The sequence below is a fragment of the Furipterus horrens genome, unplaced genomic scaffold (assembly GCF_987537825.1).
Source record: "Furipterus horrens unplaced genomic scaffold, mFurHor1.1.pri manual_scaffold_8, whole genome shotgun sequence".
Taxonomy (NCBI): Eukaryota; Metazoa; Chordata; class Mammalia; order Chiroptera; family Furipteridae; genus Furipterus; species Furipterus horrens.
The window spans coordinates 99,034,346-99,061,857 of NW_028327178.1; the positions used below are offsets into that span (position 1 = coordinate 99,034,346).

General features: G+C 44.6%; 1 protein-coding gene across 1 annotated transcript; it reads left to right on the top strand.

Annotated features, from left to right (window-relative positions):
* Positions 1–507: 507 nt before the first annotated feature.
* IFT52 (intraflagellar transport 52) lies at positions 508–24,418 on the top strand. The gene is made up of 14 exons (XM_090286431.1): positions 508–578; positions 3,118–3,242; positions 3,893–3,980; positions 4,476–4,605; positions 4,888–4,963; positions 6,074–6,145; positions 10,971–11,097; positions 13,021–13,107; positions 14,353–14,421; positions 18,285–18,439; positions 18,789–18,876; positions 19,862–19,970; positions 22,418–22,563; positions 24,135–24,418. Exons 1-14 carry the CDS (start codon positions 558–560, stop codon positions 24,180–24,182), a joined length of 1,341 nt encoding a protein of 446 aa, XP_090142557.1. The 5' UTR covers positions 508–557; the 3' UTR covers positions 24,183–24,418.
* Positions 24,419–27,512: the final 3,094 nt, after the last annotated feature.

Below are 27,512 nucleotides of genomic sequence, written 5' to 3' on the forward strand. Positions count from 1 at the left end.
TCTCACCACTAAACCTGCCACTTCCCTCCGGCAAATCTTCCCTAAAGTCCCAGGGAGCCCAAACCGTAACGCGTCATACTGCAAATCCCTACTCAGAAGTTCTGGAAGGGAGTCAGCTGCAAAGCTCCGCCCCTTGCTTCTTCGCGCCTGCGCTCTCGGGATCAAGGTTGGGGGCGTTCCTCAACAACCCTCCCCACCCCCCCCGTGCCCCGCCGGGAAGTCTTCACTATTCTCTTTCCTCGGGGTCGAACGAAGTTTAAGCCCTTGGGACCTACCACTTTTATCAGTCGTTAATATTATTTTATACTAAAGGCACAATTAAATCGGTTTACATTTGGCCTAAAGTTAACCTACGTTCCTTTTGGATTTACACCTCATCCAAATAATGGTACAGTCCCATGTTAGCTCCGCCCCCTACCGCCACCCTCCCGACGCTCAAGGCGCATTGGCTTCTTCCGCTCTGTCGTCATCACGTCGCTCCGGAGGTATAGCCACGCCTGGGTTGCTAAGTGGCCTTGGATACCTGGCCGCGGGATGCTGGGTGCTTTCAGCTGAAGATGGTGGTCACTGAGCCTCAGGTAAGAACTGCAACTGTGAAGGGCCGGTCGGGGCGTTGGGGCGACCTGGCGCTGGCGAGGGTCTCGCTGGACTGCTCTGGGCGCCTCTGGGCCAGTCTTACGGAAAATAGAAGTCCTCCGGGGTAAAGTAAACTGGGCACGGAAATGGGCCTGAATCCGGACCCTCGATTGGGATCGAGCCTCCATCGCCTCCTGCTACGCGGATTTGCAGTGGTCCTGCTGAGTATGAAAGAACATTGGACAAGGACTTGTAACGTCTTAGTCTCATCCCCATTTCCTAGGAATACTGCTCTTAGGAATCTGTTCTACGGCAAAAACAATGGCAGAAGCAGAAGTATGTATATTCCAGTAGTATCTGTGATGGCACAGAATTGAAGATGGCTATGAAGGCTTGATTATGACATATACATGCAATAGATCATGCAGCCACCAACCTAATCATGAAGACTCTTCCTGTCGGAAACTGGAGAAAGAATACAATATTGTATATACACACTGAAAACAGCGTGCACAGGGATGGAATGAAACATGAAAAGATAGTTGTGGTGGCATCATGGGGGCATTTATTTTTGTAACCTGACAAAATGATTTTAAAGTTAAACTGGAAAAATGAATATGTGAGACTAGCCAGGGAGATCTAAAAAATAAGAGTAGTAAGGGAGATTAGCTCTCCGGTACCACCAAAAATTATAAAGTGATAGTAATTAAAATAGTATGGAACTGCATAGGAACTTACAGTCAGATAGAATATATTGAATTCAAAATAAAATCCAGGTATTTATAGGTGGTGTTTTAAATCAGCATTGAAAAGTTGGATTGGTGTCACATAGCTTTCTAGAAAAAAAAAACAGCAAAATCATTTTGAGCCCCAACATAAATTCCAAATGGACCAAAATTTAAATTTAAAAAAATGACATAAAAGTCCTGGAAGAAAGCATTATTGGGAATATTCATAATCTTAGCGTGGCAAAAATTCGTCTAAATACTTCATGCAATCCAGAAGTCTATAAGGAAAAGATTAAAACTTTTGACTCTCTAAAATATAAAACCTTCTGTGACTCTCTAAAATATAAAACCTTCTGTATAGCCTGCAAAATTTCACCAAAACAAACCAATAAAGCTCCCATACGCTACATCTAAAGACAAATTTGTGAAAGTATTTGTTTAATGATCAGTTAGAAAAATATTAAACCCAATAGAAAAATAAGAGCACATGAACAAGAAAATCAGGAGATATATGTACACATGGGCAATATGAACAGCAGAAGATGGCCATCTCACTATTTTAAAGTGCTAATGAAAACAATAATGGGGGTGCCTATCTTACTAGAAGAGATGAAAAAGATTAGAAATAGGATTGTATTCATATTAGTGGAAGTAAAAATTACAATTTTTGGAGGGCAATTTGGAAATAATTTACTTAGCCATTCAACAGGTAGGAATTTATTCTACAAATATGGAAAGTGCACAAAAACATGCTCAAGGATGATTGATGTTCGTAGCGTTGTTTTACTAGTAAAAGTTTCGGAAAAAAGATGTCAGTCTGTATATAGTTAAATTAATGGTACATTCATAAAATGGAATACTGTGCAGCAGTTTTTAAAAAATGATCCCTATGTACCAACATAGACAGATGTGAAAGATACAGGGTTAGGTGAAAAGAGTGTGTTGGTTAAGTATTGCTTATAATAAAATCCTATTTCGTAAGTGAAACTATAAGTTAATGTATATATAAAAATAAATCTAGGAGACCATCGTCGTCGTCGGCAGCCGTCCGTCTCGAGAGACGATGGTGTAGCTTAAGAGTCTATCTGCACCGCCGAGAATGGCTGTGCAGTCCGACTCGGGAGTGACACGGTATCTGTCTCCTCCCGTGTTGAAGCTACAGAGCCTGGGCTGGGTGATATGGAGGGTCTGCTGTTGCCCATGCAGCAGACCCCCCCTCTCTTCGCAGCTGAAGGGTCCAAGGGAAAGACGGAGTCAATACAGCTTGGCTTCAGATGCGCCGCAGGAGTTGCCGGTGTTGACTACAACATCAAACCGCCTTAGGGACTCCGGCTCCGGATTTTCTGTCGGGGTTTACTCCCTTAGCCTTTCCCCTGAAGAGGTATGCCGCAAGGCAGCGGAGGTTTTTTGGAGTCAGAGTTTTCCTTCTCTGATGTGCCCTGACTGGAAGATCGAACCAGCGACACTTAGCTCGCAGGCCAACGCTCAATCCACTGAGCCAAACCAGCCAGGGCTGTAGGAGACCATACCTCACAGTTAACAGTAGTGAGCAGTGAGGAATCATGGTCTCCCACAGGTGTGGGGTGATGTGGCAGGGCCATGGGAGGAGGCTGGTCGCCAGCGCTGGCCTTAGGTTTCTCAGCTATGATTATGCATTTCACTCTCAACCTTTGAGAGTTGCAGAGATTTCATAGCTAGGTGGCAGCTTTATACCCTTTCTCATTAAATTAGAAGAAGTTGACTATTTGTTCCTTTTGGGGTCTTTTGGAATATTTTTTATTGTTTTTCTTCTGATCCCTTCTTTGTCGCCTAGGTAACCATGGAGAAAGAGCTTCCGAGCACCATTCTTTTCAATGCATACAAAAAAGAAGTATTTACCACCACCAATGGCTATAAATCCATGCAGAAGAGACTTCGGAGCAACTGGAAAATTCAGAGGTGACCTTGTGGATTGTTTTCCCTTCCAGATAATAATAGTCTGCTGGTTAAAACTGAAAGTCTTTATTTTCTTACCTAAGACGGGTTGTTCAGGTGGGAGGCGCTCAATTTAAAGATCATTCAGAAGTAAATAAATTATTAAAGCACCTTTTTTGAAAATTGGCAGTTAGCATATTATTAAGTTCTCCCCAAAATCACAAATAAAAAAATTATTCTAATTAAACATATACAGCTTATTAAGAGGTAAGAGGCATTTACCATATGTCAATTTGGGTTAATACTAAAGTTTAGAGAAAGGAAAAATGAGAGTATTTCTCTGTTTTTGTAGATGTGTCGTTTTTCTTAGTGGGTAGGGATATGTAATCATTCGAACTAGTAGCAGAGCTGATTGCATTAGTAGACGGAGGACTCTCTGTGCTCTAGCACAATTTAATTTGGCTTATAGGAAGTGTTTGAGCAGAGGCCAACAACTTGGGTGCAAGCTCGTGGAGGGGATTCTCACTTTGGGAGAGAGGCTGGACTGGGTGCCTCTAAATATCTTCACCTCTGGGGCTCTGTGGCTTCTGGTTCCATTTAGTCTAGAGGCTAAAATGACTCATAAATTGGTTTAATTGTGGATCTAACACTTGCTTTTAAAATCCTATTTGTAGCTTAAAAGATGAAATCACATCTGAGAAGTTAATTGGAGTGAAACTGTGGATCACAGCTGGGCCAAGGGAAAAGTTTACTGCAGCTGAGGTAAGAAATACCATAAAGAACTAGAATGAGATGGTCAGGAGCATGGGCTCTGAAGTCCTGGATTTAAATTCTTATTTACCACTTACTGTGTTGCTTTAAGGTAATGATTTCATCTCTCTCTTGATCATTGAGTTATCATGATTAAATGAGATAAGGCATGTAAAGCGCCAGACACATACTGCATCATTCTGCTTAGTTATCTGTTAGTTGGTTGGTTCTTGTGTGTGCCCTAACTGGGGACCAAACTGGCAACACTGGTGTATCAGGGTGATGCTCTAACCAACTGAGCTACCCGGCCAGGGCTGGAGTTTTATATTTAAAGGCAAGCTTGGAAATCCTACATAGAGAGTACATTTTATATAATCTTATCTACATCTATATTTAAGTGCCTTATAGATTTAAGGTATTTATTTTTCAGGTAGTTAAGGTCTTATTCATAGTATTTTGGACAAAAGTGTTGGGTGTATTCATGGGTTGTTTTTTCCCTTTGCATAGTTTGAGGTCCTGAAGAAGTACCTTGATGGTGGCGGCGATGTCCTTGTGATGCTAGGAGAGGGTGGGGAGTCCAGATTTGACACCAATATTAACTTTTTCCTAGAAGAATATGGCATCATGGTTAATAATGGTAATTATTATTACTGATTTGATAGAAGCAGTAATTCCCTATTTATTATTTATACTGTAGCCCTCGGGGCCTAATAGTACCATGGGAAAAGCCCTGGGCCGGGTGGCGGGGGTGGTGGTCCAGCCTTCTGGCCTCACTGGCAGTCTGAACCCTCTGGTTCTTGGCTTCTATTTATACAGGGAGAGGGATTGGACTTGAGCTCCTGGGTGCTTTTCACGTTTGTCTCTAATGTCAAACTTAGTCCTAATTTAAAATGTGCCTTCCTCTCTTTTCCCCTTGAAGATGCTGTGGTTAGAAATGTGTATTATAAGTATTTCCATCCAAAAGAAGCTCTAGTTTCCAATGGAGTGTTAAATAGGTGAGCATGTTGAAAGCAGAAATGTCTTTATAAATGACTTTAATCTTTCCTACATCTTTCCCTCATTTCTTCTCACACATTCTTTTCACTGGCCCTTCTTTTCTCTTTCCCTTTTTGTGTTATTTGACTTTATTGTATCATCACTTATTTTACTGTATGCTCATTCATCAATTTATTTTCCTCTTGTCCTTTGAAACCTTACTTGATATTCACCCTTTTGTCAGAATACATTCAGTTACAAGCAACAGAAAACCCTATTCAAACAGCATTAACCAATAGGGACTTTATTGATTTTTGTAATTGAAAAGCCTAGAAATAGGGGATCTTTTGGATAGGGATTAAATGAAAATACAGGGTTCCAATTCCATTTCTCTGTAATTCTCTTGGACCTGTTCTCCTGAGTGTGTGGACTGAATAGGTTTAATAGTTCTCAGATTCATCGAGGAAAGGAGAGTGTGTGTGCCTCGGTCCCAGCGTTACCATCAAGAATAGTCCTGAGATTTGCTCCGTGTGCGCTTGCCTAGGCCACATGTGCATGCCGACTGGTCACTGTGGCAGAGCGCATAGAATGTCCTGAGGGCATAGACTGTCCTGATGTCATGTTCTCTACCCCTGGAGCCTGGGATGAAGTCAGTTTTTTCTGATCCACTGGATCCTAAAACATAAATTAGGGGCTTTGGGGAAATGGGAAATGAGTGCATGAGGGGACAACATCAGGTGCCCTCTGTGAGCTTTTCCTTATACAGTATTCAAAATGATTCATTCCACACTTGAACTTCATACACGCCAGGTACTCTGCAGGATCTGATGGTACAGAGTCTAGATACTAGATTAGAATATGCATTAAATATATGGACCCTTCCCTTAGGTCTCAACAAACAGGAACCGAACCTTATACTTTAATGTTAACTTCTGCAAGTTTTCCAAAAGAGGTGTCAGTGTGTGGTGGGTATATACCTGTAGTTATCAAGAATTGTGTCTTAAAAAGAAAAAAAAAGTTGTATCTTGAACAAGTCTGCCAAGTCCTTGCATCTAGATTGTGCAACTAATGAATGGAGTATGAAATGCCTACATTTTTTGGTTTACTAGATTTTAATACTTTTCTTCAAGGGAAGTGAGCCGAGCTGCAGGGAAAGTGGTGCCTGGCATCATCGACGAAGAGAGCGGTGGTAACGACGCCCAGTGAGTGTGTTTTCTGCGGCCATCTGCAGAGGGTGGCATCGTTCTGAAGAGTTTTCTTTTTTGGAATGAGGAGCTTATGATTACAGAAGTAATTCTCACTTAAAAAACAAGTTGAACGGTTCAAAATATATGATTGTCTAACCGCTGTTACTATATTGAATAGTAAAAAAAAGAAAGCAGAAGCAGATACTAAAAAATGTGACTTTCGCCCTGGCTGGTGTGGCTCAGTGGATTGAGTGCTGGCCTGCAAACCAAAACGTCACCGGTTTGATTCCCAGTCAGGGCACAGGCCTGGGTTGCGGGCCAGGGGTGGGGCGTGTGAGAGGCAGCCTGTCAATGTATCTCCAGCACATGGATGCTTCCCTCCCTCTCTTCCTCCCTTCCCCTCTCTGTAAAAATATTAAAATCTTTTTAAAAAAGGTAATTTTCTACCAAACCAGACATTAGAGTTTGAAGAAAATGTAAAAAAGTTTTTTTTTCTTCTAAAAAAGGAAAAAAGAAGAAAATAGAAGTCCTTCACTGTAAATCTATGCCAGAGATAATCAGTCTTAACAGTGGTATTTAGATTTCTAGATTTTTTTACATTATATAAAACATTGTAATGACTAGATAAGATTGGATTTACCTCACTTTATTCTGTTATAGAACATTTAGATAATTTATAATATTTTGCTTTAATAGTACCACCCAACATTTATCAAGCACTTGCTATGTGACAGGCCTGTATTACCTTACTTATTCCTCACAACAGTCCTATGTTATAGACAAGATAACAGAGGTTAATTAACCAAACTCATTTGACTAAGTGTCAGAATTTAGTTCCAGACCTAGGCAGTCTGCTCCAGGGCCTGCGTATACCCTTTAACTTCTGTTCCATATTGCTACCATAAACAGTTTGGTATTTGTTATAAACAACAAAGCACACTGTGAACATCTTTGTATGTACAGTTTTTGTGCACTTGTGCTAATATTTCAGTAGTTTCGGTTCTTAGCATTGGAACTTCTTGGCGGAAGGTCTTCCAGCTGTTGCTTTGCCAAATGTGCTCCATGGCCAATTTGCCCTCCAGGCGGTTTGTAGTGTGTGGTACCTGTGAACACACACCTTCTGCTTTTGCCAGCATGGAGTATTCTAGTGAAGATGATATCTTTATTTTAACTTGCATTTTTTTTATTAGTAGTAACTGGTATGGCCTCTAGAGTCTTGGCTGATTGTATTCTGTGAATTTCCTGTCCACTGCTTATTGCCCGTTTTCCTATTGATGGTCTGTCTTACTTCTAAGACCGCCATGCATTGCAAGTATTTTTTCCACTTTACATTTTTACTTTGGGGTATTTTGCCCCTTAAAAGTTGAAAGCTTTTAGGTAGTTAAAGCATATTTCAAAGCTCTAGAATTAAAGTAATTTGGTACCAATGCAGAAATAGTAAAAAATAAATAAAACAAATTAAAATCAGACCAAAATATAAATGGAGGGTTGGAATTATTTTATTACAAAGATGACATTTGAAATTATTGAGGCATGGATGGCATCATTTTGGCTAACCATTTGGAAAAACATTTCCATTTTCACATCATACCCCAAAATGCATTTCAGGTGAATTAAAATTTTACGTATTAAAAATTAAAATGTAAAAGTACTAAAAGAAAATGTAAGTGAATATTTTTTATAATCTAAGAGTAGGGAAGAGCTTTTTTAGTATGAAACCAAGGAAAGTCATACAGGGGAAAAAAGTATAACAACATGTCATAGAATTAAAATTTTTGACATCTAAGAATCACAGTGTTAAGTCTTGAGCTTTGTATTAGTTCATCCAGTTGCTGTAGGTAAAAGAACTATAGACTTGGAGTTAGAAGGAGTTAGAAGTTCCTGATTTCATTTTGTCACCGGGAAGGGACTGGGCCCAGAGCGGGTCTGCCTCAGGCCAGCCTGCAGTGTGTGGGTTGACTTTGTGCAGGAAAGAGTTCCAATAAGAGTCCAGGTGATTTGAGGGTACGTTTATTAAAGCTGGGGACAGTGAAACAAGGAAGGGCTTAGGGTAGAAGAAGCAGTAGGCGAGAGCCTAGGTGGTGCTCTGCTTTGGATCTCTAGAAATGTTACAGGGAAGAAGTGAGCCACGCTGGGCTGCGGGGACTCACTGAGAAGTAAAAGTCACAGTGACGGAAGTGAGCCAGTGCAGGGCTGCTGTTAGCTCCCTGAGAAGTCAGAGGAAAGGGGACCTTGGAGACAGGGTCAAGTGGTAAGCCCGGGACCAACTGCCACTGCGCGTTGCTCCCCTGGTTGCAAGTCTCATGGGGACCCTTAGAGGTTAAGAGAGAAAAGTAAGATCCCCATGTGAGAGGGAAGAAAGGCACTTGTGTGCTCCAGAGAGAGCCCTGCTGGGTCTTGTCTTGAGGTTCTTACCTGTTTTCTGAAGGGGGGGATTTCAGGGGAGGTCTTAGGGGAGGATTCAATAGAATATTCATCAGCTTTCTGCTCAGTGCCAAAATGAGATTGATTCCCTTGACTTCATCCATCCTTGGGTGTGGTTGGCACAAATGGCACTAACTGGAGTTCTGTTATCTCTCTCCGAGTAGGGTGATTTAGCTATTACCCTCTGGTTGGGGAGGGGAAGTGTAAACCATTTACTCTTAAGTGTCCTTGGTTAGGGAAGATAGGATTTTGCTGATAACTGGATGGCTGTAAGCTGCTTGGCCGTTTAACTCTCTGTTTCAGTTTCCCTGTTCCACTTGTCCTGGCTTACTGGCCTGTCTCAGTGTCTTACTTGCAGGGTGACCTGAGGGCAAAGTAACTCAGCTTCTGTTTCTGTACCTGTAATGGGACCAGTGCCCTGGCTGGTTTAGCTCAGTGGATTGAGCGTCGGCCTGCGAGCTAAGTGTCGCTGGTTCGATCTTCCAGTCAGGGTACATCAGAGAAGGAAAACTCTGACTCCAAAAAACCTCCGCTGCCTCGATCTTCCAGTCAGGGTACATCAGAGAAGGAAAACTCTGACTCCAAAAAACCTCCGCTGCCTTGCGGCATACCTCTTCAGGGGAAAGGCTAAGGGAGTAAACCCCGACAGAAAATCCGGAGCCGGAGTCCCTAAGGCGGTTTGACGTTGTAGTCAACACCGGCAACTCCTGCGGCGCACCTGAAGCCAAGCTGTATTGACTCCGTCTTTCCCTTGGATCCTTCAGCTGCGAAGAGAGGGGGGGTCTGCTGCATGGGCAACAGCAGACCCTCCATATTACCCTGCCCAGGCTCTGTAGCTTCAGCGTCATCGCAAGATGTCGATTCAACACGGGAGGAGACAGATACTACCATGTCACTCCCGAGTCGGACTGCACAGCCATTCTCGGCGGTGCAGATAGACTCTTAAGAAGCTACACCATCGCCTCTCGAGACGGACGGCTGCCGGACGGCTGCCGACGACGACGACGAGAATGGGACCAGTAATAATCTTGCAGCGTTGTTGGGAGGCAGTGCTTTGTGGTGTAAGGCACAGCACCTTCCCTGCTGTTGCATGATCACCTCCTTGGTAATAGTGAAGGGCAACCGGCTGGCTTTTTGTTTTCTGGTTGATCTGGAAGCAGCCCAGCTTCCGGATAGGCTTTAAGACGTGGGGAATCAGTCCTGCTTTGTGCTTCAAAATGTCTTGGCTTGTTGGAGCCACATATTTTGATTTAGCCTTGTTTCTTATCATGTCCCTTTTTCCTTCTCTCACTCCGCTGTAGGCACACTCCCTTTGTTTCAGTTCCTTAGATCCGATGAGCCGGTTCTTACCTTAGGATCTGTACGTATTTGTAACCCTTCCCCAGAGTGTTCTTTTCCCAAACTTTCCACCCAGCTAATCTTACTCATCTGCTGTTTGTAAAAGGAATAGATGAGACTACTGAAAGAAAGGGGACAACTAACAGTGGAAAGAATTTTAAATGTAAGCTACAAAGAGTTTTCTCATGGCTAAAGGGAAAAGGGAAGTTAAACTCTTTTTTAAAAGATTTTATTTACTTACTTTTAGAGAGAGGGAAAGAGAGGGAGAGAAACATCAGTCAGTTGCCTCTGGTTCACACCCTGACCAGGGACCAAACCTGCATCCTAGACATGTGTCCTGACCGGGAATCAAACCAGGGACCTTTCGCTTTGTGGGACAATGCCCTACCAATGGAGCCCCATGGCCAGGGCTCTGCTCTGGTTTTAATGTTCCCGTTTTTCTTTATTCTGAGAGCACTTGCCTCAAACAACTACCTCTGCAGAGTTCCAGCTGTTTGTAAAACCCTCGCCGCTCCTGCATGGCTGGCCTTACCCCGTGATCTGCATCCTACCTTTCCCCCTCCTCCCCACTCCCTTTCCATGAGCACTTGGTCCGAGTCAGACTGATTCACTTAGGACAGTGGAGAGGAGAGGGGGGACTCCACGCCGGGTCTGTGCAGAGGTGCCCTCCGTTCGTGTAAGCACTCAGTCGGTAGCATGCTCCTCTAACGACAGACGCTCATTCTGAGAGATGGCACCAGTCAGATCTACAAGGACGGGGAAAATGGCATACAGAGCGGGCTCACGTGGAGCTCGAGTTCGGTTCTTAGATGAGGCTCCCTCTTTCTTCCTCCGTAGGGGCTACTTTTGTTCTAACAGTTACAATCATTTGCACATGCGATTGTAAATTTACATTCATATTCCTTACAGTGTTTTATTAAACTTGTAGCTAGAGTTACACTACTTTTTGTGTTAAGAAACCGAAGCTTAGAGGAAAGTTTGTATTTGATGGTAAATCCTGAAGAAATACTAAGATTATCTTCAAAAAGATTTTACTCATTATTTTTAAAACTTGGACTGTTTCTTTGATGTCTCACAGGGCTCTCACCTTTGTGTATCCTTTTGGTGCCACACTGAGTGTCATGAAACCAGCAGTGGCTGTTCTGTCCACAGGTTCTGTCTGCTTCCCGCTCAACAGACCCATTCTGGCTTTCTATCACGCCAAGGTACAGCCTCTCTTAGGTATGGGTAGATGTGCTATTTGTATTATTGCAATAGTAAAAACTACTGTACTGTTTCTAGAGGGATTTCACATCTATTCTCATTGCTCTTCACAACAGTATTGCAAAGCAGTATTTCAGTTATCTACGTTTTATTTATGGGGATAACTGATGGAGTCGAGGCCTAAACTGAGCTTCTATCATTCCAAATCCAAAGCTTTTCCACTATAGCATGAGACTACTTGTATTATAACTCTTAAAATAACTTACATTCTGTCTGTGACTCTGGGCTCTCACCTTCAGTGTAAGAGAATCCATTCAGAAAATGGTCAGGTTAACACACTACACCAACTAGCATAGAATTGAGGGGAAGGGGGTGGAGGAGGTAGAAGAGGGTAAAGGAGGGACGAATGGTGAAGGAAGGAGACTTGACTTTGGATGGTGAACACCATACAATATACAGATGATGTCTTAGAGAATTGTACCTGAACCCTCTTTAATTTTATTAACCAATACCACCCCAATAAATTCAATTAAAAAATTTTTTTATTTGCATAGAATTGTGCTGCTGTGTTTTAATTTATCCCAGGAAAACATATCAGAAGATTGCTTATCCAGTTCTTATTCTAGAAACCCCACAAAATGTGGGAACAGGTGGTCCCAGAGAACACAGTCCCTCTCCTTACGACCCAGCTTTTCCACTGCCTTTGAATTCCTGCTTTGCTGAATTTACCTTCATCTATCCACCAAGACGTAGAATTCACTGGCTGACCTCCCTATTTTTCTTCAGAGACCCAGCTGTCTAGTTCCTTACAATCATAATTTCCTTTGTGGGACTTAGGTATTATCTTTTCCTCCCATATTTAATCGTTCTGACCTCATTTTATTATGAAGTAATTAAGTATCTCTGATATGTTTGCAAGATGCTATTCAGACAAAGTTCGTGTAGCTATTATGGTAGGTAGTCTCTCCCAAATAGCTGGAAATCTTGTTTTAAAATTAAAGTGTTATTAAATGCCAGATTTGGTTCACATAAAATGTCAGTTTATAGGCACAACAGTAATGAGATACTATTTTAAGGGGCTTTTGGTGGTTGAACTATAATTATTTGATTTCCTAACTGTGCACAAAGCTTTTACCTTGCTTAATCAGTGGATTTTTATGGGGTAGATCCTAGGTACAAAGTTTTGTGCTATGTGTGGTATTTCTTCCAGAACTCAGGAGGTTGTGTGCCCACTGCCCAGCCATGGAAGGCCCGGTTCTCCTCCCCACAGGCTCTCAGCCCTGTCTCATAAACCTGACCAACACTGTGTTTTAGTCATATTGTCGTATTTATTAATCTAATAGGCAAACATATTTTGATTTTTTAAAAATTCCTAATATTCAAATATTTTTTATTAACTTATTTCTTCCGTGAATTTTTTATGCATGTGAGTAAATACTCTTTTGGTACTTGAAAATGTCTTCAACTCTCTTTGGATTTATCTTTTTTTTCCTTTACAGTTATGATCTTCATTTATAAGATAACAATGGGAAAATGCTGTAGAACCAATTCACAGTGTCTTTTGGTCAAGTCAAATAGAACGTAGAAGTGTCTAAAGTGAGAAGCAGGTGTTGCTCTTATATCAGGCAGGGGCAAAGCAGGTGCACAGTCCTTAGTCATCCTCATGTGATGCCTGTGTTGGTGAGCAGAGCTGCTTCATGCCCGGGGCACATACAATTAAAAAGTAATAATAAAACGAGAAGCAGATTGGAATGTGGTTGCTGTCATAGTTGATATTTCTAGACTGTTAAAATCCTGATGAGAACTGGCATTTTTTTGTGTATGAGACAGTAGCTCACGTCATTCTGATGATAAGCGTTTGGAAACTCGGGTGCATACCGTGCGTTTTGGGATCTGAGTGTCTGATGCAGCTTTGTCATCTGCAGAACCAAGGTGGGAAGCTGGCAGTGCTCGGCTCGTGTCACATGTTTAGTGACCAGTACTTGGATAAAGAAGAAAACAGCAAAATCATGGTAAGCTTTTCTCTTTCATTTCATTAATGTATAATGTTTTAAGTATGCTTTTCATGTCATTAAAAAAAAATACTGCCCAATTTATCTGTTCATTGAAGGCCAGCGGGTCAGAGCCCATTGTGTGCCACGTGCTAAGAGTACAGAGCTGAGTCAGGCATGGTCTCTACTCTGAGACTCTGTAACAGTGAGAGAGAGCCCGAGAGAACAAGAAGTAAATGCAGAAGAGCGTGGCGAGCATTTCTAAGCATGCTGACTTGGAGCAGGAGCCGACCCTGGGGACACGGTGAGGGACAAGCCCAGTTAGGGTCTCATGGTTGAAGTTCAGGAGTTTGAACTTTGTGCAGAAAGCCTTCGGGAGCCCCTATAGGGTGTTGAGCAGCCTTGGGCATAGTCAGAGCTGAGTTTTAGAAAGCCCCTTGTCGGGCGTATGGAGAGTGGAAATGAAGAGGGAGCCTGCAGCCGGCTGGGGGGCTGGAGAAGTCAGCCAGGCGAGGATGGTGAGCCCAGAAGGAAGGTAGTGAAGGGGTGAATGAGAGGAGGGCTGGTGGGCAGGAGAGGTATTTCAGACGGGTTAGGATAGGACCGGTCACTGATTGACATGGGGAGGGAGGTACAGGCATGGCAATGGCTTGTCAGAGTAGTGTGAAGGAAGCCCGTGAAGGATGACAGACCGTGCATGCCCAAGCTGCACATGGATGTGATTCCCGTGACTCACTTGCTGAAGGAAGACGTTCCCACTGAGCTTTTTCATTAATGAAACAAAGTCCCTCAGCCTTGGAGACCTCCAGGCCTGCAGGGCTCTGTGTTGGGAGGTTGATGCAGTGCTTGTTTCTGCGGCGTCCCTAGAGGTTCCAGTGTCACTAGACACATTCTGGGGAGATCTAAATACTCGCAGAGTCTGTGTGTTAAGTTCAGCCTGCTATCAGCGCATTAAACAGGGATTGCTGTGGGACTGGGAGTCTGTTCTTGCCAGTGCTGGCTGGTGCTTAGAGATCATAGTGCCCTAGGATAAATGATAAACTTCGATAATAAAAGTGACATTACAGTGCGGAAAACTTACGTTTTTATGTGATGTCACCAATAGGAAGGCGGCTTCCCTCTTTTGAATCACTGGTCCAGTCTTTTTCCCTTTTTCAGTTTTTCTTTATTGATATAATTCTCTATTCCTGCTTTCGGCTTTCTCAAATAACCAAGTATTTAATTCCAATTTCTTTTTTTAAATCCAGTTTCTTTTTTTAAATCCAGGATGTTGTTTTCCAGTGGCTTACAACAGAAGACATTCACCTAAATCAGATTGATGCTGAGGACCCAGAGGTAGGAGGTTGCGAGTTATTCAAAAACTTTTAATGAAAAACGGGTTCACCGTCTTGGCACCACTTCCAACAGTTCCACGGGGATAAACATTTTTTACTTTTACCTGTTAGATGGCAAGAAGGGGTGCTTTTGGGGGAGATGAAAGCTGTGTTATAAAAAGTAGTAAATCAATTAAAAAAATTAATTATTGGTGTGGGAATCTCCCTCTCTATGTATATAATAATTGGAGTTTAAAATATGGTCCCTGGCCCAAACTTTCAGCATCAAAATATGTAGGGAAATACTTCTTTCAGAAATATGCAGGATATAAAAATACTTTTTTCATGGAGAAACAAAGCCCATCCAAATTGAATTTTTAAACTGTCATTTCCTTGCCTTTGGGAATAACAATCCTAAAGGTATTATGACCTTATTTATCAGACGAGGGAGAGTTGTAAACACTGGACTAGGAGCCAATAACGTTCAGCAATAACTTGGACCTTAAGCAGGTCATTTTTGTCCTTTTTTTAATCCTAGTTTTCTAGGGAACACTAATACCTATGCTCTCTGCCTCACAGGATGATGGGGAGGCCTAAATTCATAGATGTAAACCTGCTTACTAAACTGAAAGGTGTAAAAGGGCTATGTATCTCTATAATACATTTTTTTAACTTCCGTCATTACCATATACTAGACAGTGTATATCATATACTGTCCCTGGCTGGTTTGGCTCAGTGGATTGAGCGTCGGCCTGCGAGCTAAGTGTCGCTGGTTCGATCTTCCAGTCAGGGCACATCAGAGAAGGAAAACTCTGATTCCAAAAAACCTCCGCTGCCTTGCGGCATACCTCTTCAGGGGAAAGGCTAAGGGAGTAAACCCCGACAGAAAATCCGGAGCCGGAGTCCCTAAGGCGGTTTGACATTGTAGTCAACACCGGCAACTCCTGCGGCGCACCTGAAGCCAAGCTGTATTGACTCCGTCTTTCCCTTGGATCCTTCAGCTGCGAAGAGAGGGGGGGTCTGCTGCATGGGCAACAGCAGACCCTCCATATCACCCTGCCCAGGCTCTGTAGCTTCAGCTCCACTGGAGAGGACACTCCAGCGTCATCGCAAGATGTCGATTCAACACGGGAGGAGACAGATACCGTGTCACTCCCGAGTCGGACTGCACAGCCATTCTCGGCGGTGCAGATGGACTCTTAAGAAGCTACACCATCGTCTCTCGAGACGGACGGCTGCCGATGACGATGATATCATATACTTCCTCCTAAACCATCTTATCTAAGCTTCACAACAGCCCTGGGAGGCAGAGGGTGTTGAACTCATTTTATAGATGAAGAAACTAAAATTCTGTGAGATCGTCATGTGCTCAGATTTCAAGCAAATGTAGGGCCAGGCCCAAACCCAGGGCTCCTGATTCAGCCTGTTAACTCTATAACTGCTTCTCTGTTCCTCACCCTCCGAAATGTCAGGGAAGCGACCTCCGGGGTGGGTAGCAGGGGGAGGGCAGTCAGAAATGGGCCCCCTGGTTGCTTCCTTCCTCAGCTGAAGATGTGGCCTCCCCGGGGCTGACACAGGTTAGGAGAGCCCCATGTCGAAAACACTCAGGGTATGGCTGTGGTGCGTAAATCCCTCCGGAGAAGTGATGTAAGCCCCCAAATTAAAAGAATGGGGGTATAGTCAGGACTTCGCCTTTCAGATCTCTGAGTGGACGGATCTTTAGCAGCTGCCAACCCTAGTTAAGAGTGTCGTGGGTCAAGGGTCGCAGCACTAAGAATGCTGCATCTGCTCCTGTGCTGGGCGGCCGCCTTGCTCCTGCTACGTTTCTGTCATTCCTCCTGGCCAGCTGAGGAAACGGAAGTCAGTAAATTCTCGACGGTCCCACTTACATGAGTACCTGGCCAAGCCATTGTTTATGCCACGTCAGCCCATTCTGGAGCCTGTGCCTTTTCTCTGTTGTTCACACATGACACTGGGCTGGTTCAGAAGGGAAGCGTCAGAGAGCCAGAGGAACATAGTGTTAAGCCTTTCTCCAAAACTGCACAGGTTACTGTTCTGCAGGTGTGAGTCCTGGTGAAAATGTCCTTTGTGTTGAGAGGCTTCAGAGAGTAAAAGGCTGGACCCAGCAGCGTTGCAAAGGAAGAAATTCTGAAAACCTGGACTCCCTATGATTTCAGATCAAATATTGTTATATCCAAATGGGTTTGAAACCCACAGTATAGTTCCGTTTCAAATGATATTTACTAAAGCCAAATGGCAGCTCAATAAAGAGCTGAAGGAATTTATATGTCAAGTTTTAACCTCAGAATCTGCTAGGAAGTCATGAGGAACGCGCACTCTGTATGTTCCTATCTGGACACTTAAGGCCTTGCTGGTTTTCTGCACGAGGGCTTTGTAGCAGGCCTCTGTGCAGAGACGAGCGTCCGCCTTCGGGGCTGTGGGTTGCGGGCCCATCGCTGACCTCTGTGCCGCGTCTGGCACCCTCCGTGCCCTTGTCTCTCCCCCAACCCACTGTCACGTGATAGGGGTGAAGCCTCTCAAGCAGCCAAATGTTGTAGGGAAGAGCCGTGATTCGTATGCTCCTCTCTTGTTTCTTGTCTACAGAAAAGTTTGAGGATTGGAGGAGTTTTTCGCCCTTGGGATATAGGGGAAAAAAAAGTGAGCCTGTTTGTCTTATTTCTGGAATGCTCAGGTGTGTCTCCTCAAGTGCTGGTGCTGGAGAATGTGGGACAGTATATTGCAGGTGACTCCAGAGGACCGATTTTCAAACTGTTAACAAGTTGGCCTTATTAGACTCAGGGCTAAATGCAGCTCAGGGGCAATTAGGAATGGTTCTTGTTGCCAGCATGCATTTATGTAAATTAACTTTTGAATAGGCAATGCAGTCACATAGTTTGGAATTCAAAAGCATATGCAGTAAATAGTCTTCCTTCTGTCTTTCCCCAACCATTTTGTTCCCCTCCCCAGTGACAGCAATCTCAGCCGTTTCTGGTATGTGTAGGAACACTGCCGACCTCCTTATTTTTTTTTAATTACCAACATGTCTTGGAGATGTTTCCTATTATACATAAAGCGCTTTTTCTGTTTGTTTGCTTGTTTTGTTCTGTTTTTTAAGGTTGCGTTTTCCATTGTTCATACTGTAGTATATTTAGCCAGTCTCCCGTTGCTAGACGTTTAGGGTTTCCTGATCTTTTACTGTTACCAACACACAGCACGTGTCATCACGAAGGGCTCTCGGCGACGCTGGATGCATGTCCTGGGGGAGAATGGCTGGGACCTGGTGTCCAGGGGAGGGATTGTCGGCGTTGGGGGTCACGCAGTTCGCACGTGTAACAGGAGCGAAGGCAGAGTGCACGGCCCAGATGCTGGTGGGCGGGTAGGTGTTTCCGTGGAAGCTTGTGGGCTTTGTTTTATGATTGCCTTTGATTTCTCACTGGAACAGACATGAAGTCATTGGCCAGAATTAAGAAAGAAGAACCACTTTAGATGGTTGAAGTGACAAAAGGAAAGAAAGTACAGGAGACCGGGAACGGGCAGTGACTGGGGGACACTGTTGATTGCTGGGCTCTCAGGGTCAGTGGTCGTGAAACTCGAAGCTGGCCAGTGTGCGTGGTGGCATGCCTCTGCACCGTGCTCTGTGGCGTGAACGCCAGCATGCGTAATTGGGGAGTTGCATTTAGCCAGCACTGGGGTTGAGCCAAGTGACTTTCGTTTCTCTTTCCACATGAAGTGGCTTATTCACGGTTTAGTTGTCAGTGATCGTGAAGAGTGAAATCTCTTGGCAAGAGAAGATCAATACTGCAGATTTAGTCCTGAGACATTGGTGACTTGACAGATTAAATTCTTGTTTCTACCTTGCTGAAAGGAGCCCTCTGTGGCTTTCAGATCTCCGACTACACGATGCTGCCCGACACAGCCACCTTGTCAGAGCGGCTTCGCGTGTGCCTCCAGGAGGGTGATGAGAACCCACGGGACTTTACAACCCTCTTCGACCTGTCCATTCACCAGCTGGATATCACCTCCCTCACCAAGGTCATCAAGTCAGTACCTGTGGCTCTCTGAGCAGCCCCGCACCCCATTCTGAGTGTTTGGTTTGAGCACAGGAGCCTGGGGACGAGGGTTGGGGTCACAGCAAAGGTGGTATGCAAAACGTGCTCCCAGCTCTGGGATGAGGGGGACAGAGAGCTGGGATACTGGGGCGGGGCCCTTGGTGCAGGGGAAGCGGCCTCAGTGCTGTCAGTCCCTGCTGTGCTGCAGGTGCTGTATCAGGCATTTAGGGGGACCAGCTTGTTCCGGTGTGCCCAGGACTTGCCTGGTGTGGTCAGTGAGGTGTCCGTTCGCACAGGGTCTCACCTTGACCCCTGCTTTTTTGTCTCACTGCTGTCACAGGGCTTATGAACAGCTGAACGTGAAGCATGAACCTCTCCAGCTCATCCAACCTCAGTTTGAGACGCCACTGCCAGCCCTTCAGCCAGTGGTGAGTGGGTGTGTTTGGGGGATCCCACTGCGGAACCCCACTGTTTGCCCCTCCCTTACCAGCGGGGCACCGCACCCCCCCCCCCAGTCGATCCTTTCGTATGTGATTTGTGCCCGTCTGCCTACTCGTGCTCTGCGGGGACGTTCATCTGGCGTGGTTCCCACCTGAGGAATCAAGGGCATGGCCTTTTCTGCCTGTTAGCCATTTCCCGTCTGTGGGGTTGGAGGGCGTATGTGAGCATTCTGCATAAGCGTAAACGGGAGGGGAAGGGCTGCGCCCCAGTGTCCCCGGCACCAGGCCCTCGGGGCCGTAGCACAGTTCCAGCAGCCCAGGGCGCAGCCGTGTGCCTGCAGGCGACTTTCCACCATTCCCATCCAGCATTTACTCAGCTGGTCTTCAAAATTGTTTTAGCCCACTGCATTCTGGAATATTCCGAGCTGTTTGGCTTCATCTAGGTAGCTTGAAATTGGCCATGTGGATGTATGTACATCACAGAAAATCACAAATGCTATAGATCAGGACTTTTGTTTTGAGAGCTGATAGTTAAACATTTGTCAGCACACCACTGACGCATACATGCAAATTTTGGCTCCAGGTGTAGTGCCTCTACACTAATTACACCTGCTCCCCCAATTTCTGTCCCTGAAGAGCTCATGATTAAATGAGAAACAATAGTACAATCAGATGTTCACCACAGGTAAGCCTGATAAGCCGTAAGCTTTTGTGTCCTTGCTCGAGTTGGTGGGCGCTGGTACGTCGGCCTGGTCAGGTTAGTGGTGTATCAGCGCAGGCTCTGCTTGCTTGTTTACAATGGGCTGGGGTCTTGCTTGACACCGTCTAATGGGTCAGGGCATGAGGAGGTCACAGGCGTTTGGGTGGTTCCTCCCAGGGAAGGGCTGAGTTGGCCTCTCATTTCCCTTCTGTCTTTTCACTGTCAGTTGGGCATTGGATACTCTTTTTCACAACAGACCTTATTTCTTTTTAGGTTTTCCCTCCCAGTTTCAGGGAATTGCCACCTCCTCCGCTGGAGCTGTTTGACCTGGATGAGACATTCTCCTCTGAGAAGACACGGCTTGCTCAGATCACCAATAAGTGTAAGTGGAGTCACCTTTTTCTTTGTCTTCTTTGGTAAGTTTTATTTAATTGTGAACTTCTGAGATTTGCCGTGAGAGGAAGTTGAGTATTCATGTAGGGAGGACAAAATATGAATGGGAGAATAGTTACAGTTTCTGTTTTATTTTGTGTGAATGATGTTTTTCTCTCCACTCCACTTAGCTCAGTGAGTTAGAACATGGGGCTGAGCAGAAGCCACAGTCTCAGCTGTACTCCCTGTATGTCCTTAGTTCTGACCCACTGAGTGACCCTGGAATGAATTCTGAACCTGGCTGCCACGTAGCGGGTCTAGGACACTAGTCACAGGAGCAGTTACATAGGAAAATGGATCTGGTCCAAAAGAATTAGAGAGACTTCAGAGTGGATCCTTCAGAGGGGTCCTAGAAGGAATCAAGCATTCCTACCTTGCCCTGTGGATGAGGGAACAAGGTGAGTGGTACCCTTGACTCCCAGTCCTGTGCTCCCCCGACACGCACTGCCTCCAGCACAGCAGATGGGCCTGCATGCAGCTGCTGCGAGGCAAGAAATTAACCATTTTGAGGTAGAGACCTCACTCCTGAGAATCTGAGGAGATAAAAGAAGGTATACTGATGATTGCTCTAGTGTTTACTTAGAAAATAAAATACAATTGGGAATGGCTGTAGTGTTTACTAGCAGGGGAATGGTAGTAAATTGTGCCACAGTCAATCGATGCAGCAGCACGTAGTCAACGTAAAAGAGGTTTACAGAGGCTGGGGAGTGATGCCGATGGAATTTAAGTGAGAGCCCTACATGAGGAAAGCAAGACAGAAAACTGCGCGTCCAGTAGGCTCCCAGTTGCGTGGGCACCACCTATAGGTCCCCAGAGACCAGAAGTGAGTACACAGAAATGAAAATTGTTCAATGCAAAACACCTTCACTGCACCCCTGTTCTGTGCCATGCACTGCGGTAGGTGCTGGGCAATCAAAAAGTGGCAAGACGTAGTGGTGAGTCCAGTGGTAATAACAGACCTGAGAAGAATCAGATGCTGTGACCCAGCATTCCCAGTTCTAGCAATTTATCCCACAGAAACCCTTGTAGAAATGCAAAACAAAAAAGATGTAGCTATAGTGATATTATGTAGCATTCAAAAAAATTGGCAATAGTCATGTTTTATCAGTAGGCAGATTGGTTAAAAAACATGAAATAAATAGACTATTATACATCTGTTAAATGAAAGATGTAGAGCATAGGCTTTGACATGGAATGCCATTGTGACATGGTTAAATGATGAAGGCAACTTAGAACTATTGTCATCTGATCCCATTTTTACATATATGTAAGTATGTAGGCATAATATGGCAGTAATTATCCTACGTAGTATCGGTGGGGATAGAGGTAGTGTGAGAGATTTTTGCAGCTGTATGGTTTGAATGTTTTAATTTAAGACTAACATTTATATCATAACACTGAAAAAAGAAATTAGCCCTGGCCGGTGTGGCTCAGTGGTTAGAGTGTCGTGCTGTAGCTGGGAGGTTGCGGGTGCATCCCCAGTTGGGCACAGCTGCATGCGACACCCGGTCTGGGTGCGTGCGGAGGCAACTGATTGCTGCTTCTCTGTCATCAATATTTTTCTCTCTCCCTTATTCTCTCTCTCTAAAAAAGCAAATGAAAATGTCCTCATATGGGGATAAAAAATAGATAAAATCAAAAGAGAAAAGGCAAATCAGAAGGGAAAAAAGAAGTTACAGGGTAAGAAGGGCACTCATGGCTGTTTATCCCTGACTGTGGGGCTTTGGGGATGGCTTTGCAGAGCTAGGCTGCTGATGGAATTATGGGTGATTTTTTTTTTCCATACCCTTTTCTATAGTATTGCTATAATAAATGCTCTTTAAAGTACCTGTGTGCCCTCATAATGGTCGTTGCTGCATTCAGAGGATGGTAATTTGATTTCTTTCTTTTTTAAAGATTTTATTTATTTATTTTTAGAGAGAGGGGAAGGGAGAGAGAAAGAGAGGGAGAGAAACATTAGTGTATGGTTGCCTCTCACACTCCCCCAACTGGGGACCTGGCCCACAACCCAGGCATGTGCCCTGGCTGGGAATCAAACCTGTGACCCTTTGGTTCACAGGCCAGTGCTCAATCCACTGAGCCACACCAGCCAGGGCGGTAATTTGATTTCTTACTGGTTGTTGTGCTTTGTAATGTAGGAATGCTTTATCTGGGAATAGAAGAGCCAGGGCTAGTCCAACCTTATTTTAATTAGAAGTGTCACACTTTTTTCCTAATTTATAAAAGCAATGTGTCAGAGGTCTTTGTAGTGTGTCCTGTGGTCACATACCCTAGAAAGAGGTGAGTGATCTTAAAAGAGATGTAGGAATCTGACAGGGGATGCCTAAATCACAATAAGTTTGTACTTGGGGAAGAGAAGAAGGCATGAGTTAATCTAATTGGCTCAATTGTCCTTAGGTACTGAAGAAGACCTGGAATTCTATGTCAGGAAGTGTGGTGACATTCTTGGAGTAACCAGTAAACTACCAAAGGACCAACAAGATGCCAAACATATCCTTGAGCACATCTTCTTCCAAGTGGTGGAGTTCAAGAAATTGAACCAGGTACAAAGCCTAGAAGGACTCACTGATGTGCGAGCCCTTCAAGTGGCAGTATCGTCCGTAACTGAGTTTCATGCCATTCATTCATTCTGCAGGTATTTATTAAGTAACCGCTAAGTGAACCAAATAGTCCACTTACGGAACTTCTGTTCTAGCTGAAGGAGACAGTAAACAATAAGTATATAAATAAATTATAGTCTGCTGGAAGATGAGAAGTGCTGTGGTATAAAAACCAGAGCAGGGTAAGGGGATCAGCGTGCTGAATGCGGCGGGCGGTATTAAAAGAGGGTGGTCAGTGTGGGCCTCACTACGAAGCTGATACTGGAACAGAGACTTGAAAGTGCTGAAGGATTTAGCTGGGGACAAGTGTCCCAGGCAGAGGGAAGACCTATGCAGAGTCCCTCAGGCTGGGCTTTGCCTGGCATGTGTGAGGAACAGCAGTGGTACCATTGTGGCTAGAGAGAATTGAGCCAAGCGCGACGGAGCAGCAGGACATGAGGTCAGCACTTCATGTTAGAAACCGGCTTTCTCCAGGCTGAGGACCAGCTACTTTGAAATTATGCCTGGCCTTCATTCTGTTTGTACCTTGACAGGATTTCTAACATTAAATGCCAACCTGCTGATGAAAGAGAATAAATTGGTCCTACTTTGCTGGAGATACTTTTTATAATATTGTTCAGAAGCCCTAACAATGTATATACCTTTGACCCAGCAATTCTAACCTCAGAATTTGTCTTAATCATGGAATCCAAGTGTGTACAGATTTACCCATCTGGGTTCTCAGTGCAGTAGCCCTGCTTTAGTAGAATGCCTAAAACCACCTGTAGGTTAAGATCTAGGGTGCGTCCATGAGATTAGAAGTGTTTAGAAGAGTGTTTAAGGACTTGTGAAGACGTTCATGCGGTCGTGGAAGGGTTATAAAACAGTAGAAAGAAAGTCCATTTCTCTCCATATATATATTTAGGAATTTGGATGCTGAGTGGAAAGACTTGTTAGGGTCTGAGCCTTCGCTGGTGGGGGCTGGCACTGCTGGGCACTCACACTGCACGCCTCGTATGTGCCAGGCATAGTGCTGGATGTGGGGTCTATGTCACTGAGCAAGGTGAATGCAGCCCTTGCGGTCTCTGGGCCCTGCGTAATGCGGCAGATGGAACTATGTGGGCATTTGCAGCGCTCTGAGACAAATGCCATGGGTGGCGTCCTGAGGTGAGGTGTTGATATAATCGCTGCTCAGCACTGGAATGTGGGGTGGGGGCTCAGGTCGATTTTCAACAGTACTTACCTTTTTGCAAGGCAGGGAGGGATAGGCCCCCAAGGCCTAGGTAAGAAGTCTTTGCATCAGCACCTTCATGGCTTTTGCTCCCTACATCATGGTGGGTGACGCACAGTGGTCAAATTCCCTGTCCTGGTGGTGAAAACTTGACCCTTGGGCTGGATTCGGCCTTAAAGCCAGAGAGAACCTGTGTCCCAGTTAATGGTGTTTCAGAATCTCTAATCAAGTCCAAAATACTGAAGAGCACATTTCAGACTTTGCACTGAAATACTAAAATTCTGTGTCTTGTTCCCTCATCCAGGAACATGACATTGATACCAGTGAAACTGCATTCCAGGATAATTTCTGAGGATCCGGCCTCGTGAAGCATTTTCTGCCTCCTGATGTGTCCGTTGACTTTCAGTTGTTCCTCAGCTTCTTTATCAAAATTGTCTATCTCCTCTTTCTTCTAAGAGCCATGTAAGGTTTATGTATCTTCTGTGGTGCCCAGATAGGTATAGCATTTCTAACTTAAAAGATCCTTATGTACGATATGTTCCGTTTTTTTAAATTAAATCTGATTGAATCTGTTCTTTTATAATATACGAAAGTCTGAAGTTTTTTCTTTCAACTCTAGTTCTGGATTTGAGTCTTTATATCAAAGGCATAAATAACTTCCAAGCTTGTGAATACTGTACAGCCTTTGGACTAGCTCAGAAGGATACAGTCCATTTGCCCTATTGCACCTAATGAAAAAAATAAAAATAGTAGGCAGACACCTTCCTCACATAGATTACTTACCGCTTCATCTCCCAACTGCCCACTAGACGCAGCCATTTGGAGGCTAGTGTCTCCACCCATATTTTCTGTCCCTCCTCTGAGCTTCCAAAGCACTTAGCTCTATCATTTGGGGTTATAGTGCAGGGCAAAATATGGTCGTCCTAAGGACAATGGGAGAGACTATTCCTGCTTGCATGGGGCAGCTTGATGTGGAAATGCATGGTAGTGTACTGGATATGCTGGGAACTAGCTTTGGGGAACCCTGAAAACCAGAGAGAAGATTATGGAGCCACTGCCAGTGTGTATGGGATGTGGTACAATGGGAATGGCTTAGCAGGTGGGCTTCATAAAGATGGAACTGTGGAAGGAAGGCCATTCAGGGGGAGAGTGTGATATAACCCCAAGTGGAAGTAATGAGAATGTGGACTAAGGTGCTATTGTAGGAAAGATGGCATTTTGAGATAGATTTGGTCTGGGGGTTGAAGGTCAGCCTGGCAAGATTTTGATCCTGACTGCTTGGTGGTGGAGGTAAGGAAGATGGAGATTCCAGAGAGTGTACTGTTTTGAGCATAAGAATCCAGTTGAGATGATGATATTTTATACAGTGGAAATAATCAGTAAATAGCTGAAAATCCCTAATTGAGGCTTAGAAAAGATGTCCGGGTCAAGATCTGAGTGGTTCACATAGTCACTTGAGATGAAAAAGTTAACCGACTTGAACAAGTGTTTCCATTTTATTCTTTTTTAAAGATTTTATTTATTTTTAGAGAGATGGGAAGAGAGGGAGAGAAACACTGGTGTGTGAGAGGTACATCTCTCCCATGCCAGGCAAGCGCCATGACTGGGAATTGAACTGGTGACCCTTTGGTTTGCAAGGCTGGCGCTCAGTCCACTGAGCCACACCAGCCAGGGTTCCACTTTATTCTTAAACCAAAAAACCCACTAACAAAAAGTAATAAATAGCTCCAGTCCTAGCAGCTAACAGCATAAAAGTAACTGTTGGAGATTTTATTTAAACTCAAATACATCTCTGATCAGAGAAACTGTCACAAAGAGGAGGTAACATCAGAAAGGGGAGGAGATATGTGTGACAAACATCCCCCATGAGCAAGGAGGAAAATGTGGTATCTTATGATTCATAGATCTATGGCTTTTGCCAAGTTACTTTCTATTTTTTATTTATAAAACTAAATATAAGGGGCTCGACTATTGTTTCCTAAAAGATCCCAGGGCACCATGTATACCTTAATGGCATTTAAAAGTTTTTAAAATAAAAAATGTACTTGATAACTGAAAACGGAACTAAAGGATCAAGAAAGAATTTCACCCTCTTCGGGCACTCGGTTCCCCTTTCTCCAGCCCATGTTATGTTCTTCCGCTGCCTCTAAGAGACAGAAATACACACTTTAAAAAGAAAATTCTTGCTTACACCGCACTTTAACATGAAAGCTGCTAATGTTTCCTCCTAGGGCTGCGCTCCTGCAGCCCACAATCTAATCCAGGAGAGAAACTGACTTCCTAAATGTTTCAAACGGTGATAAGTAGCAGGAAGATCTGCAGCGTTAATAGCTTGGCCAGGGCGGCTGACACACGGAGGTGTCAGGTACGGCTCCCCGCAGAATGGGCTCTACAGACAGGGCTGTGGGTCAGGGGCGACTGCTGACCGCGCAGTCCCGGGACCGCCACCGCGTCGGAGGCCAGGGGTTGCCGATGGTCCGGCCCTGCTCCCTCTCTTCCCCTGGGCCCTTCTTCCTCCGCACGACCCCACATGGCAGGCGTCAGGGGAGGCGTCCCAACGACGATGGCTCGGCGTGTGCGGGGCTGTCGGGATCCGCCGGTGGGGCTGCAGAGCGGGGACAGGTCGCCCTAGAAGGTCCGAGCGGAACCGAGCGCAGGTGCCGCCCTGCTGGCGTCAGGCGGCGAGACTCCCGTGATGCTTCGCGCGGCTCCAGAGTCCAAGCGCTCGCCCCAAGGTCCCGAGTGCTTACTCAGCGCTGTGGGACCCGCAGTAAGGTAGTGCCTAGCCTTAGGCGGCCGCTCACGCCTGGCGCCTACAAAGTGGTTGGTGTCCCTGCCCCCATCACCGCGGGCTGCGAGAGACCGATGAGCATCTTGAGAATGTGTGCTGTGTGCTGTGTGCAAAACAGCTTACTGGACTTCAAAGGAGGTCCCGCATGAGAGCACCCGAATTGTCACAACACTTAACAATAAACTGAAGAGTCACATAAATAGCAAATAAAAGTAATACAGTATTTATTATGTACCAGGGATTGCTTTCAGTGGTTTACACATATTTACTTAATCCTAAACCACCCTACAAAGTAGGAACCCGTGTAGTGATTAACAGCATAGACTCGAGAACTAGCCCAGCTTTGACTGCCTGCTTTGCCATTTACCAGCAGTGTGACCTGGGGGAGGCCTGTGCCTCAGTTTCCCCACCTGCTGAAAGAAGATCTAACGCTATAAGTTTGTTATGAGCATTAAATTAATTAAAATTTGCAAAGCACACAGAACAGTGGTTGGCGCATAGTAAAAGCTATCTAAGTTTTTGATAAATCTTATTTTTACAGATGAGAAAATTGAGGCACAGAGTTAAGTAATTTGCCTAAGACCACACAACTATTATGTGATGAAGCTGAGACTCTAACCTCAGGAGGTCTGGCTTCAAAGTCTGCATGCACTTAAATATATATATTTATATATGTATTGCCTTTATTGGTATAGCTCAGTGGGTTGGACATAGTCCTGCAGACAGAAAGGTCACCAGTTGGATTCCTGGTCAGGGCACATGACTGGGTTGCAGGTTCAGTTCCTGGTCCGGGCACGTGCAAGAGGCAACTGATTGATGTTTCTCTCCCTCTCTTCCCTGCTCTCTAAAAATAAATAAAATCTAAAAAGAAGAAGGAAAAAAAAATTTTTT

Coding starts and splice junctions, on each gene's coding strand:
- IFT52 (XM_090286431.1), top strand. CDS start 558: ATGGTGGTCACTGAGCCTCAG. Junction 11,098..13,020: donor TGGCTTTCTATCACGCCAAG/GTACAGCCTCTC, acceptor TGTCATCTGCAG/AACCAAGGTGGGAAGCTGGC. Junction 18,440..18,788: donor TCCCTCACCAAGGTCATCAA/GTCAGTACCTGT, acceptor CTGCTGTCACAG/GGCTTATGAACAGCTGAACG.